The 13,332-nt window shown below is 35.0% G+C and overlaps 1 protein-coding gene across 2 annotated transcripts in view; it reads left to right on the top strand.

The window, feature by feature from the left end:
• The first annotated feature begins 8 nt into the window (after positions 1-8).
• The window catches only part of LOC121410162 (early endosome antigen 1-like), a 37,752-nt gene continuing 24,428 nt past the window's right edge, over positions 9-13,332 (top strand). The window contains exons 1-9 of one of the 2 annotated variants that reach the window (XM_041602064.1): positions 9-157; positions 5,412-5,468; positions 6,153-6,329; positions 6,744-6,748; positions 7,074-7,131; positions 7,812-7,886; positions 8,853-8,910; positions 10,633-10,739; positions 13,176-13,262. In XM_041602064.1, coding sequence (XP_041457998.1) covers positions 110-157; positions 5,412-5,468; positions 6,153-6,329; positions 6,744-6,748; positions 7,074-7,131; positions 7,812-7,886; positions 8,853-8,910; positions 10,633-10,739; positions 13,176-13,262 — 672 coding nt within the window. In that variant the 5' untranslated portion in view covers positions 9-109. The remainder of the gene's footprint in view (positions 158-5,411; positions 5,469-6,152; positions 6,330-6,743; positions 6,749-7,073; positions 7,132-7,811; positions 7,887-8,852; positions 8,911-10,632; positions 10,740-13,175; positions 13,263-13,332) is intronic. The other variant, XM_041602065.1, reaches the window with a different exon arrangement.

The raw sequence follows: 13,332 nt of genomic DNA, 5'->3' as shown, positions 1-13,332 counted from the left end.
AAGTGAAGTGGGCGTGTCATACTTTCGCGGACAGTCAACAAGGCAAAGTTAAAACTACAACCGAGTTTCCTGTCGACATATTTGACGAATTAGTTCAGTTTTTATCACTATGGATGCAATCAAGCGATTTGGACGTAAGGCTAGGGATAGTGTGAAGGTGAGGGAGTTGAAATGTCGACTTGTTATTATTAATCATTATAATTTAGAGAATGTAAAAATTAAACACAATGCACAATAATCTTTCAGAAAATACACGAATGTGTTAGGATGGGACTGAAGTGAATTCCGCAATCGCCCACGTACTGGTCAAGGGCCGATTTCACGAAAGGGTCAATCCAAGGACCGTCTTTCGTTGTCGCCCATCTTTTATGATGTGCTGTATGAGGGATATTTCTAAAATGTATGATAAACAAATAAAATTTGTTAACTAGCATTAATCGATTGGTATACAATTTCATCATATCATTTTATTGGGCCTAAACCTAAACAAAGATTTTGTTTACTTTAACGGTTGAATAAAATATAATTCATTTAAAATGCGTTTCACATGGCGCATCATAATAATTTGGGCAACACAAAAGATGGTTGTTGCAAAGACCCTTTCGTGCAATCGGCCCCATCTCAGCACTTGAGCTTGAGACAACCCGCAATTTATAATGTCGCAGCTGTCACACACCAATGCATGATGTCACAGATTGCGACATTAATGGCATGCCAAGAGCGTCCAACACAGAGGCCCGAATAGCCAAAACACCCGTGGGCGTGGGTTTTCAAAACCACCTTTAGATTTTTGGTAAAAGGTGGTTTTGAAAACCCACGGGTGAGTCCATGCCATTATGCAGATTTCCTGTATAAATTACGCTTAATTTAGCGCGTGTATGAAAAATTTCCAATTCTGATGAGCATTTTGTTACAGTGCACTAAATAACGCCTGTTATATACCATGGTTAGATACACTATTTTATTCATGAGACCTCTGTTTGAACGGTCTACTCATGAATAAAATAGGGTTGATAACCACAGTAACAGGCGTCAGTTTAGCGCACTGTGATAAATGCATGCATTAGCATTGGACATATACACGCGCCCGGTACGCGCTAAATTACACAGGAAATCTGCATAAACCATGGATTCAACCGTGGGTTTTCAAAACCTCCTTCGTGAATTCGGGCCATTATAAATAACGCCAACGGTAACGCATAATGAACATCGCAAGTCTTAGTTAACGCGTAATGTCGCAGCGTATTCGCTTCAGCCTTAGGATTCGAGTTAAATAATCTTCAAAGGGCTCTGCAGCCTAGTATTTCGAAGATGAATATAAATATAAGACATTAAATATGTTTTCACTTATTATAATTTGTGCAAGCTCTGTCCTATACGTTTTTAAGAGTGTGTCTGGTGGGGCAGATGCAGGGGAGGGGGTCAGTATCAAATTCATTGTCAGGAGAAAGGGGTGGACTTTGAAAAAGATTAATGTGTGGACTAGTGAAATGCAAGTATAGGCAAACCACCATTCATCTGTGCATATCGCTATACATGCAATTCATCTTATTTTGCGAGAGAGTAAGGTCATTTAGCTGAAAAGTAAATACAAATTTCTTAATATTTCAATGTTGTTCATGACATTTAAAAAAATAAATTCTTTTTTGTATTGTTACTCGGAATGTGCCATCAATATATTAAAAAAATCAATGCACGATTCACGCTCGCATATCTTATACTGCCAAAAATTACTGATGTTTATTGCTTTGGTCTAAATGCATAGAATCTCAAAAAAGTTGAGCTCGTGCTTCGTGCTCTCATTATCTATTTAGGCAGTGTGAATTAGCCTCTCTTGTTTGTAAGAATAAAACTCATTAAATGTACTTAAAACTTCAGTCTTTAGTTGGGACTGCTTCCTTTACAAACCAACAGCAAAAAATAGCTTTTAGCGGCCGATTGGGGAAACATGGATGAAAACATTCTTTTTTTTTTATCTTTGCAGTTTTTATTCGTCATAAAAAATAATCAAAATATACAAAACATATTGTTGCACTTCAATAAAAAAAGAACATTGTATAAGTACATACAACATAATCTTAATTTACAAGAAAATTGTACCCCAGCGCTGCCGACAGGACGATCCATTAACCGAAAAAAAGAGGGTACGGCCATACCTAACGGTCCAGAGTCGACCTGGCGGCATCGCCGGGGTATAGCGTAACCAAAAAAAAAATTATGACATTTTCATGTATTAACATGACCGGAAGCACCACTACAACATGAACAGAAAATAAAACAAAGTCACAAAAAAGGATAACACAAAATATGAATCTACAGTGGTTACAATTTATGCAATGGAAAAATACTTGTTTATGTTTTGCCATTTTACATTGTGTTTATTGAGTTTGTTTTTCTTTTTTGCAATAATTTCTTCGGTAACTTTATAAGATAAAAGATAATAATTAAATTGTTTTAAACTAGGAAGAGTCTCTTGGTATTTACATCGCAAAATGAATTGTTTACCAAGTATAATTAGAAAATTAAATGCTAAGGTGGATTGAGTAAGTGGTTCTAGTAATCCAAATAAAACAGTTTCTCGTGAAAGGAAATAATTAGGACTAAAGTCAGTCACTCTCGCACGTAACGCATTCCAAAAGGATGCTATTTTAGGGCATACAAAAAACAAATGATCCAATGTCTCAGGTGTCGCATTACAAAAAGAACATAATGCATTGGTCTTCTTTCCTATTTTTGTGAGCCATTCATTTGTAGGTATTAAGTTATTTAAAATTTTATAGTGTGTGATTCGAAGTCTGGTGTCAATAGTGATTCGTAATGGAAGAGTGAACAATTTGGAAGTCTGTTGCCTATCGATGTTGTAAAGTTGATTAAAGTGAGTAAACACCTTGGAGGTTTCAGAGTTATTAATGTTTAAAAAAGAGCGATAAAATTGCTTTGTCGATATATTCTGAATTTGTCTAAATGCAGATTCACAGAAAAGAGAAGGGAAATCCTCAGGTTCTTTTACAAGATGATGGTAGTCTTGTTGTAAAAAGAAAACTTTCCATTTTCCTGGCATTATTTTATAGCAATCTAACAATTCAAAATACTCAGTAAACTTTAACCCCCTTTCCTTCGCTTCCCTCCAGCGTAGTGGGCGTCCAAATTCATCTAACATATCAGTAATTTTGGTGAATCCCTTTTCTTTTATGTTTGGTCTATGAATGAAAACATTCTGCCCCCACCTCCTTTTGCCAAAATCCCGCTTTATATTCTGTATTAGAAACATATGTATGCGTGCTCTGCCCCTGGACTCCAACAGGGGCCCAAAAGTTGGATCCAACACACTAGTTACAAAGCTTGCGCTTAACACTCCATTTTGCGAAACAGGCAAAATAAATTTTATCCCCCCCCCCCTTTTCTTTGCCACCCAAAATCCTAGTGCCACCACTGCTTGGGGGCTCTCATGTAAAACATTGTAATGCCCAGTATTTATCTATTTTTAAGAAATAGTGTACGCAGATTTTTCTGTGAGGAGGGGATGTGAAAAACGAATCTCAACTGATATTTTAATGATTTTGTGCACATTTTAGTGAGTTTTGTGAATCTCTTCTGTAAGAAAGGAAGGTTTTCACTTTTTTCGAGGGGGGGGGGAATAATTTTGCCCCCTCCCACTACGTACCAACATGTTATTAATTTATCACTTGCTTCCCTCTCCCCCAGGGGAGGACCTATTGCTTTAAAATTATTATTCATATGGTACATACAAAATATGTAATTCTTAAAACGTCATGAACAATGATAAAATATTAAATTAAAAAAAAGTGACCACTCTTCATCATAATGAATACGATACTGCCCCCTGCATTCGCGCCTGCCCCTCTAAACACACTTAAAAAAAAAACTCTCAGTTGACAGAGCTTGAACAAATTACTGAGTGAAGACATATCTTACATGTATATCTTCTCTGCAACTCGATTCCTGAATAAAATACTGATGCTACATTATGCGTTTACTGTGACATGCCAAAATCATCCAACGCATAATGTTGCAATTGCATCGCTGCGACATTATCAGTTGTAACAGGGGCCACTTACGCTGATGAGTGGATACCATGTGTGACCAAAAAAAATATGTAAGAAGGATGTCTTTTTCAAGATAGAGACGTTTTGTACGTAACGTAATAAGGGTGTCAAAAACACTTAAATAATGAAAAAAGGATATCTATTTCGCTTGTAAAGCTACGTGTTGAGGGGTAAATTTGTGAGAGTATAAAAAAGACTAAAATATTTGCAGGGTGTACTTTTTGCCCCAACAGTCAACACTTCATGTTTAGAGTCCGATTTGCGTGAGGTGTTGGAGGTGGGGCCATACTAAACCCAATGATGTACATGTAGGTAAACGTGTAAAACCAACATCCATGACATAAAACAAAATATCACTGTAGATCTAGATCTACTTGTTCAGGGGTTCAATTCAGGGAATAAATGCCAAGGGTATCAACCATAAAAGTGGTAGGTATGTGCCATAGGAGAGACAAAAAACTGGGGTTTGGAATGGGCTTATTGTAAAAAGGAGGGTCTTTGGAACTACAACTTTTTTTAAAAACGGGGGTCCTTGGCTTTGGAACAGTTTGCCTGCGTGTGAGTGCGTATGGAACCCTATGGAACGGCAAATGCGCTCGCGCAGAGGCAATGGTCAGACAGTGTGGGCTGCTTTCACCAAAAATGCAGATTATTGTAGCGGATATTGATGCAATGTGGCCGGAACAGCGTAACATAAAATATGCAAAGCTTTGGAACGGGTTTCTTCTTTTTTTCTCGATATAAGAAGAAAATGCTATGTTTTGGAACAGCTTTCTTTTTTTTCTCAAAAAGATAAAAATGCTATGCTTTGAAACAGAAATAAAAATGGAGGTCTTCTCTGCAGCACATACCCACCATGCATTATATACTAAATGCCCCCCCCCCCTCTGGCATGTATGAACGGAGTAATATTAATTACAAGTTAAAACATAAACTAAAAAGCAGAAGAGTCTAGTAGCCATAATTTTAAGATGATTCTCTTGAAATTAAATCATCAAAAACTAAGACACTTAAAATAAAGAAAATTTGTTAATATTTATTGGATTCAGCCTTTTTTTAAAAGCCTGTTGTATAACAGTGTTAACTTTCTATATTGCATTGGAGTGCCAGTTTTTCTAATTCACTCAAAGTGGACCTCAGTGGAAAACAGACAAACAAACAGCATAGTTTAAATAAAATCTCAATACAAATCAGGGTTGATGTTCAATGTCAATATTTTCTCTCTATAAAACTTTATGAAATGATACAAATAGCGTGCTAAATGTAAGAAAATATTTGACCTGCTGGTAGTGATTTGTAATGAATTTAAGATCTTACATGGATTCTCTTTGAAATTCTTTCTAGGCTGCTACCCCTGACAGTCCCAGTAGGTCTTCTGGCTATGAAGAACAAGAAGCATCTGTAAGTTGGTGTACAAATACCCTAATTAAATTTCTTTCAAATAAATATAAGCAGTTTAACTCTTGCCATAGTGTTTGCAAATGAATTGATGGCAAGACTTCCATACATCCCTTTCTCTATGGAAAAGGTTTGTAAAGTCATATCTGACAAATATCTAAGAGATTTAGCAATTAAGGGAAATTTTGATGCATGCATGTCAAATTATCAAGTGTGTGCAATTCCCAGTTGCATGTATTTATTTGGTCAGAAAAAATAACTATAACTGTATAATCTTGGAGACTAGACAAGTCATAATATTGGCTTATTATAACTGTGAAACCATAGGCTTTCAGCAGTTAATGCAAGCTTCATGAGTTAGTTGACAAACTAGAGATATATCGGAGACTGATCCAGAGGTTCGAATCCAACCGGAAGTAAAAAAACAGAGAGAAAGTAAAAGTGAACAAAAGAGAGGGTTTAGTGGATGGGGACATATGGAAGCCTTTAAATGAACATTATCTGATTTGCTTTCAGAGAGAAAGCAATTTGAGCAGGTAGAAAGTGAGCTAAACTGGGTCCCAGAAGAAACTGATCGAAGTTTTCAAGGGGGGGGGGTTGTTTGTGGCTTTGCGACTGTTCCAGTCATTTAAAATTTTGATGTTGATTTCCTATACTTCAGTATGGTATTGATATTATGGTCAACAGGGATTCATCTGCCCAACCTGTATGGTTGCACTGTCCACTGCTGAACAGCTCAGGTCACATTGGGAATCAGTTCATGATACTACCTCTGGGGATGGAGCAATGGCTATGGAACCTGAAGTAGTAGCATCACCAGCAGGAAACACCAATGCTGCACACCCAAATTCTGTCCAAGCCAATGTGAGATAGCTGCATCTAATTGTGTCTTATTTTCGTATTTTGTCACTGTTATAAAATTCATTTACTATATAAAAAAAATTCCTGTATGCTATGTTATTATTGTGTAATATCTATTGTTAATCACATATAGTCCTTGATAAAAAGATTTTCTGGTATCTGTACCATACAATACTAAGCCATCCATATACTCTTTTTCTGTTTTTAGTATTAGATTAAAAACAAATCTATAGTTCAAATTTTGTTAATTTAGAGTAATAGAATTGCAATTGTATTTGATGAAGAAAACATACATTGTTATAACAGATTAATATATTTTTTGTCATGTTTTCATCTCATATAATACTGCCTTTGTCTACTACAACCATCAATGATAACATGATGTGGTCCTGCATTGGATATCTATTGGATCTCTAGGAACGGTAAGCTTATAGTTACATGCCATCATTTATTTCATTATTTGTTTACCGAGAGAGCTGTTTTGGGACAGTGGTAAGTAGTCAAGTCTCAGTGGATGTAGATCTTTATGTGTGCATGTATGGATATATCGATAATATCCTGAGAAGAAATGCAAATCTAATCTATATTTTTCAAGTCAAGGGAATGTTTTGCTTTAAACCGAGATTTGTTGCCACTCCTGAGAGCCTTATTTTTCTTTACAATCTTATCTATCTTAATAATTTGTACATTATATTCCTGTAGATGCATCATGATTCTTCTCACTTTACTTTTTAATTTCTTACACAGGGATGGGGATCTTGAGAGTTTACGCCAGGAAGTCAGTGAATTACGGACCTCTTTGAAAGTAAGCAAGATTGAAGATTGCAGAATTTATAGTTTAAAGAAGCACAGGTATTTAGTCATATCATAAGGGGTTTGATTGCAAGGATGAGTTAGATTATTATAGACATTAACCCATTTATCTTATACATCATTCATAATTTATATTTCTAGACCCATCCCTCATAAAACAAAGAATATTCAGAACTTTTATTTTTTACCTCATGACTTCAGAAATGGTTCAAATCTTTTCCCTAAATGTTTCCTTAGTGCATACCAGCTTGCATTCTATCTATGCTTTGAATTTGTGCCTGATCTAAAGATTTGTTATTTCTCACCCTCTTTCTATCTCTCTCTATATCTGCCCCTCCCTCCTCGCCCCTCCCTCCTTACTCTCAGTCTGTCTATAGTTGTTCTTCTATTTCCTCCTCTTCTTCTCATGGAATGTACTTGTACAGTTGTGCTTACTTTATTTTACCCATTGTCATAATTGTATGATTACTTCTCTTAAGCATAGTACAGCCCACTGGCTTTCTCCCTCCTCCTTGCTTCTTTCAATCTCTCTCTCTCACTTTCTCTCGCTTTCTTTCTCTTTCCCTCTTTCAGCCCCTCTATTTCTTTGCACAGGGTTTTTCAGCTTGGTATACTAATTTAATATGCATGTGTGGTTTATTTTGCATGTTTGTCTTTTGTTTCTCTCTGAAGGAAGAAAAGTGGTATGCTACTGAGTTGAAGAAGGAAGTGGACAGATTAAAGTCTGGGGAAGAACCTGTGTTGATAGTGAGCCAATTGTTCACAAATATTTTAGCTTAGATTTAAAAAAATATCGGTTAAAGAGGAAGTTTACCCTTATGAAAAGTGTATTTTACTAAATGCAGGAAATAAGAAATACATATTTGAAAGTATGAGCAAAATCCACCAAACCATAAGAGAGTCATGAATTCTCAAAACTTTGAAGTTTTTTGAATTCTCAAAATTTTGATTTATAATTAGATGCCCCGTGTAATTATAAATTCCATATTATGGTTCCTGGTGACTGAAAACATTTTTCTTAAAGAAGCTTGTATGAAATGATAAGATGTCCAATGTGGAATGCACAGGTGCAGCAATTTACAATTTTCAGAGAAAATGGCATTTAATGGAATTTATATCACATGACATTAAATTTGTTTTCTTTCTTTTATAAAAACCAACTTTGTCTGAGGCGAACCTCTAATTAGGATTTTTTAAAATATATTTTGGAAGAATTTGTATTTACTTCAGCAAAAAAGATTCTATACAAAGTATTTGGGTATACTGTTGCTAGATACTAATTAATCATTTTAACATCTGACAATAATTCATGTTCTGTTTTAATGTCACTGCAATGGAGAGTTAGAGGTAGCTATAACCAACATTTGCAGACGTTATTACAATCATTATGGACTATAATACCCACTTTAAAATCTGGCATTCAAAAAGAGCAACTTTCTCTTCAATTGGATAATTTGTCTTCATAAAAATTCGAAGCTGAATTCAATAAATGTAGGCATTTCGTACAGATGGCAAACAGAATCCATACTAATATTTGGAGCATGCTAATGGTATATGAATGTTGCTGTAACATAGTGTTTATACATGTATCAAACTATGCACTCACATATACCACATTTACATACTAATTTATGTGAATCATACATTACTAATTGTGACAGCATTTATTTAATTGTTTACATGATGTATGTAATTTGATTGATATTTTGACAGGATGATACAGATTTGTTCAAAGAGCAATTGAAAAAGTCAGAGGAGAGCAGGTCACTCTGTAAGTACATGTTTACTGTGTTTGAAGCTGTCACAAAATTTGTAAAGCTTACTTGTTATCATTTTTTCTTCATAATTTTGAAGATGTATAAATTCGACATGGAAAACTATTATTAAGTTAGAGGAATCCATACAGTATGTAATTGACTAATAGGGAAAGAGAGGACCAGAAGAAATATCCAAATAATTTTTTGTCTCACCTGCGTAGCAGAGTGAGACGATAGGCGCCGCTTTTGTGACGGCAGCGTCGGCGGCGTCAACATCAAATCTTAACCTGAGGTTAAGTTTTTGAAATGTCATCATAACTTAGAAAATATATGGACCTAGTTCATGAAACTTGGACATAAGGTTAATCAATTATCACTGAACATCCTGCGTGAGTTTCATGTCACATGACCAAGGTCAAAGGTCATTTAGGGTCAATGAACTTTGGCCGAATTGGGGGTATCTGTTGAATTCCCATCATAACTTTGAAATTTTATGGATCTGATTCATGAAACATGGACATAATAGTAATCAAGCATCACTGAACATTTTGTGCAAGTTTCAGGTCTCATGATTATGGTCAAAGGTCATTTAGGGTCGATGAACTTTGGCCGATTGGGGGTATCTGTTGAATTACCATCATAACTTTGAAAATTTATTGATCTAGTTCGTTAAACTTGGACATTAGAGTAATCAAGTATCACTGAACATCCTGTGCGCATTTCAGGTCACATGACCAAGGTCAAAGGTCAATGAACTTTGGCCGAATTGGGTATAACTTTTGAATTACCATCATAACTTTGACAGTTTATGGATCTGATTCATGAATCTTGGACATAAGAGTAATCAAGTATCACTGAACATCCTGTGCGAGTTTCAAGTCACATGATCAAGGTCAAAGGTCATGTAAGGCCAATGAACTTTGGCCATGTTGGGTTTTTTTGTTGAACAACCATCATATCTCTGTAAGTTTATTGGTCTAGTTCATAAAAAGTGGACATAAGAGTAACCATGTATCACTGAACATCTTGTGCGAGTTAGAGTAGTTTTCAAAGTCAGCACTGCTGCTATATTGAAGCTTGTGATGCAGGTGAGACGGCCAGAGGCATTCCACTTGTTTTATCCTATTTCTTGTAGAAAAATTTGTGCAGTTCATTTTTTCTGTTTGATATATCAACTGTAACGTACTATTATATGCAGTTCCACACACTGTCCAGTCATTTATATTATATGTATATATATATATGGGCAATTCCACAGGTTGGGACAAATCTGTAACGTGAGTAACCGACACATTCCAAAGATTTGCCAGGAGCATAATAGAATTTCCCAAGTTTTGTTTTTATACAAAGGATAGTCAGACTGTGTACTTTGTTGTGATACGGAGATGTTTAGTTCCTATCAATAATAATGGAGTTACAGCTCCAAGTATGAGTCAAGGTGTCTCCAAATGTAACGTGAGTAACCGTGGAATAGCCCATATATATAGTCATCTCTGAAAATTTTATCACAATGAAATTTTTACTTTCCATGTACGTTTGTGAGTACATGGAAATTTATTTCAAGATTCGTGTTTCTTATGTGTGATTCTTATTTTAACGAGAGTCCCCCGAATGCAATAATTTCCTGACATCACAATATACAATGATAAGCCATTACATCAGCGTAAAATATTATTTTGTCAAATGACACATTGCTCATTATTCTTACTTGATTTAATTTATGATTATACAAACAGTATCTTCTGAGGTTGTACTTTTAAGACAAGATTTAGCAGAGTCCAAACAGACAGCGGCTAATTATAAGACCATCAAAGATGCAATGGAGCAAAAGGCTGCTAGTTTGGTAAGAACAACATTGTCTCTTCTATGTTATTATAATTTCCCCTCTTCGTAAAAAAGATTCAGGGGTGGTATTCTAAATAAACCTTGTAACTTTTCTTGTGTATATTTTTATAACTCTACTAGATAACAGCTCGATAAAATTCTGTCAAATTGGTATTCTGAAAATTGTCTTATCTCTGTAAGGACTTCCCTTATTTTATCTCTGACACGCCCTAATATTTTATCATCAACCAATCATTTAACTTTTTTATATATTAAGGTTAACCAATAGCAGCATCTCTTCAGAAAAATAATTAAGTGCATTATTGACATGACTTATCTTGTGCCCCTGATGCTATGCTTGTGTGCTACTGTGCTAAAAAGTACATGTAGCTGTTATCCCAGTCATATTTTCTCTGAAAAGAAACATCATCTCAAATACCAACCTTTAATTGCTGAAAAGTCTACCAATCCGTCTCTGCAATGTCTTCAAAATGTTTTTTTTTGTATAACGTGATGTTCTTGTGTGATGCAGCAAGAAATTATCATTTTTGACCGAGAAATATCACATGCAACATTAAGTAACATTAGCCCCTACCTCTTATAAAGTTTCTTGCATTTTGCAAGGAAGTTATTCAGGATGCAAAGATAAGAGAATTTTAAGAATACCTTGTATCTCGATATGTTATCTTGCGCACAGAGATATTTATTTGTCGTTTCTAACTTTACGCATCATTATAGCACTGACATCCTACACACTCAGTGAAAGTTACAAGATAAGATAGAATTTTCGGAATTCGGATGTTATTTCAACTCTGAAGATACAAGAATATTTTTCTTCAGACAATTTTCAGAATATGACCCCAGTTTTATTTGATGTATTGCCTGCATAGCAGAAGCGAGATGCAGTGGCGGCAGCAGTGGCGGCGGCAGTGGTGGCGGCAATGGCGTTGGTGATGACATCATCAACATCAAATCTAAGCCAAGGTTAAGTTTTTGATATGTCATCTTAATTTAAATATAAGGACCTATTTCATGAAACTTGAACATCAGGGTATTTGAAGTACCACTGATCATGTCACATGACTTTCAGGTAACATGATTAAGGTCAAAGGTCAGTTTGGTTTAAATTACCTTTAACCATGTTGTAGTATTAATATGAAAAAGATTTTTTATTTTTTTAAAGATAATTAAGAAAAATTAAAAGTCCCTAATCCATACAAAAATTCATGTAATGATTATTGATTATCAGCAAATAGATGAATATAGTGTTGGGTCACTAATACCTAGGTCACATTTGATCTACGGCGGCCGTACGGCGAGTCGACAACAGCCATTTTATTAATTTCAATTCAAACCACCTATATGTAGTTGGTACAAAAATGTTGAAACGGCTGTTTTCGACTCGCCGTATGGCCGCCGTAGAGCAAATGTGACCATGGTATTAGCCAAGGTCAAAAGTATGTGAAGTTGGTTAACTAGTGTCAACTTAAAACAAAAACTTAATTATCATATACTTTTGAAAACAAGTCTTTGATGTGTAATACATTTTGATATAATGGTTAACATGTATCCCAAATCAAATGAGCATGATTAATAAATCTTAAGTTACTTGGTCAAAGCCGAAATTCATTTGAGATCAATTAACTTTGATATAATAAGAACTTTTATTTGTTCCTCACTTCAAAAGCAAATGACACTTATGCAAGATGATAATTGGATATCACAAATGATACTCAACAAAGGAATAGCTTGATTCTATGCGCATTGAAATTGATTATGAAGAGTATTAGCCATGTTAATTCAATTAAGGTCATAGGTCATCTCAGGTAAAAAAACTTAGATGAAAATTCAAGCAAATGGTCATATCCATTAATTTCCTTAATCCTTGAAACAAAGCATCCACAGCATTGTTCCTCATGACCTCGGATTGTTAGATGTGTATTCCAATGATAAATGAAAAATAGAAATAATTAAATGTATTTCAATATCATAATGTCAACAGTCCTAAAATGTTGAATTGCATGATGCATGCAAGACTTCCAGGGGCATTTAACTTATTATCTATGTAAGAATGAGACTGAAAGAATCAACTCACTGATTCTTTATGAGAAATAGCCTTGTTAAAATGAAATGAAAACTCCATTGTAAAATATTATTGAATTATAGGGATATAGTTTTAGTAATTAAGACGATGATAATGCACCATATGAAGCGTTCTTAATACTCTTATCCTTACTTTAGCGGGTCTGTCATTCAGGCACACATGTATAATCAATATAGTATGTAATGCAGTATTGTAAGAAAATAGTTGGTATTGCAAATGCTTATGTTTCTTGGCATTAATTCTATTCTATAGACTTGATAGTTTGTTGCACAGTATAGTATGTTTCAAGTGTGTTATTAGTATCATGTTGGTCTCGAAATCCTGACTGGTATTTTCCTTTGACGTCAATAGGCAGCTGATATTGCTACAATACGAGCAGAGCTAGATGAAGAGAAAGGACATCATTTAGCTCTCAAAGAAACCTTGCAACACACTCAAGTAAGTCAGCATTTTGTTTTTTCTTTGCCATAATGCTATTTATAATATGAAAATACAGCAGGATAATCTA

This window comes from Lytechinus variegatus, chromosome 3, assembly GCF_018143015.1.
Source record: "Lytechinus variegatus isolate NC3 chromosome 3, Lvar_3.0, whole genome shotgun sequence".
Taxonomy (NCBI): Eukaryota; Metazoa; Echinodermata; class Echinoidea; order Temnopleuroida; family Toxopneustidae; genus Lytechinus; species Lytechinus variegatus.
The sequence above is the reverse complement of the archived record's forward strand: the minus strand, read 5'-3'. Positions and strand labels throughout refer to the sequence as shown.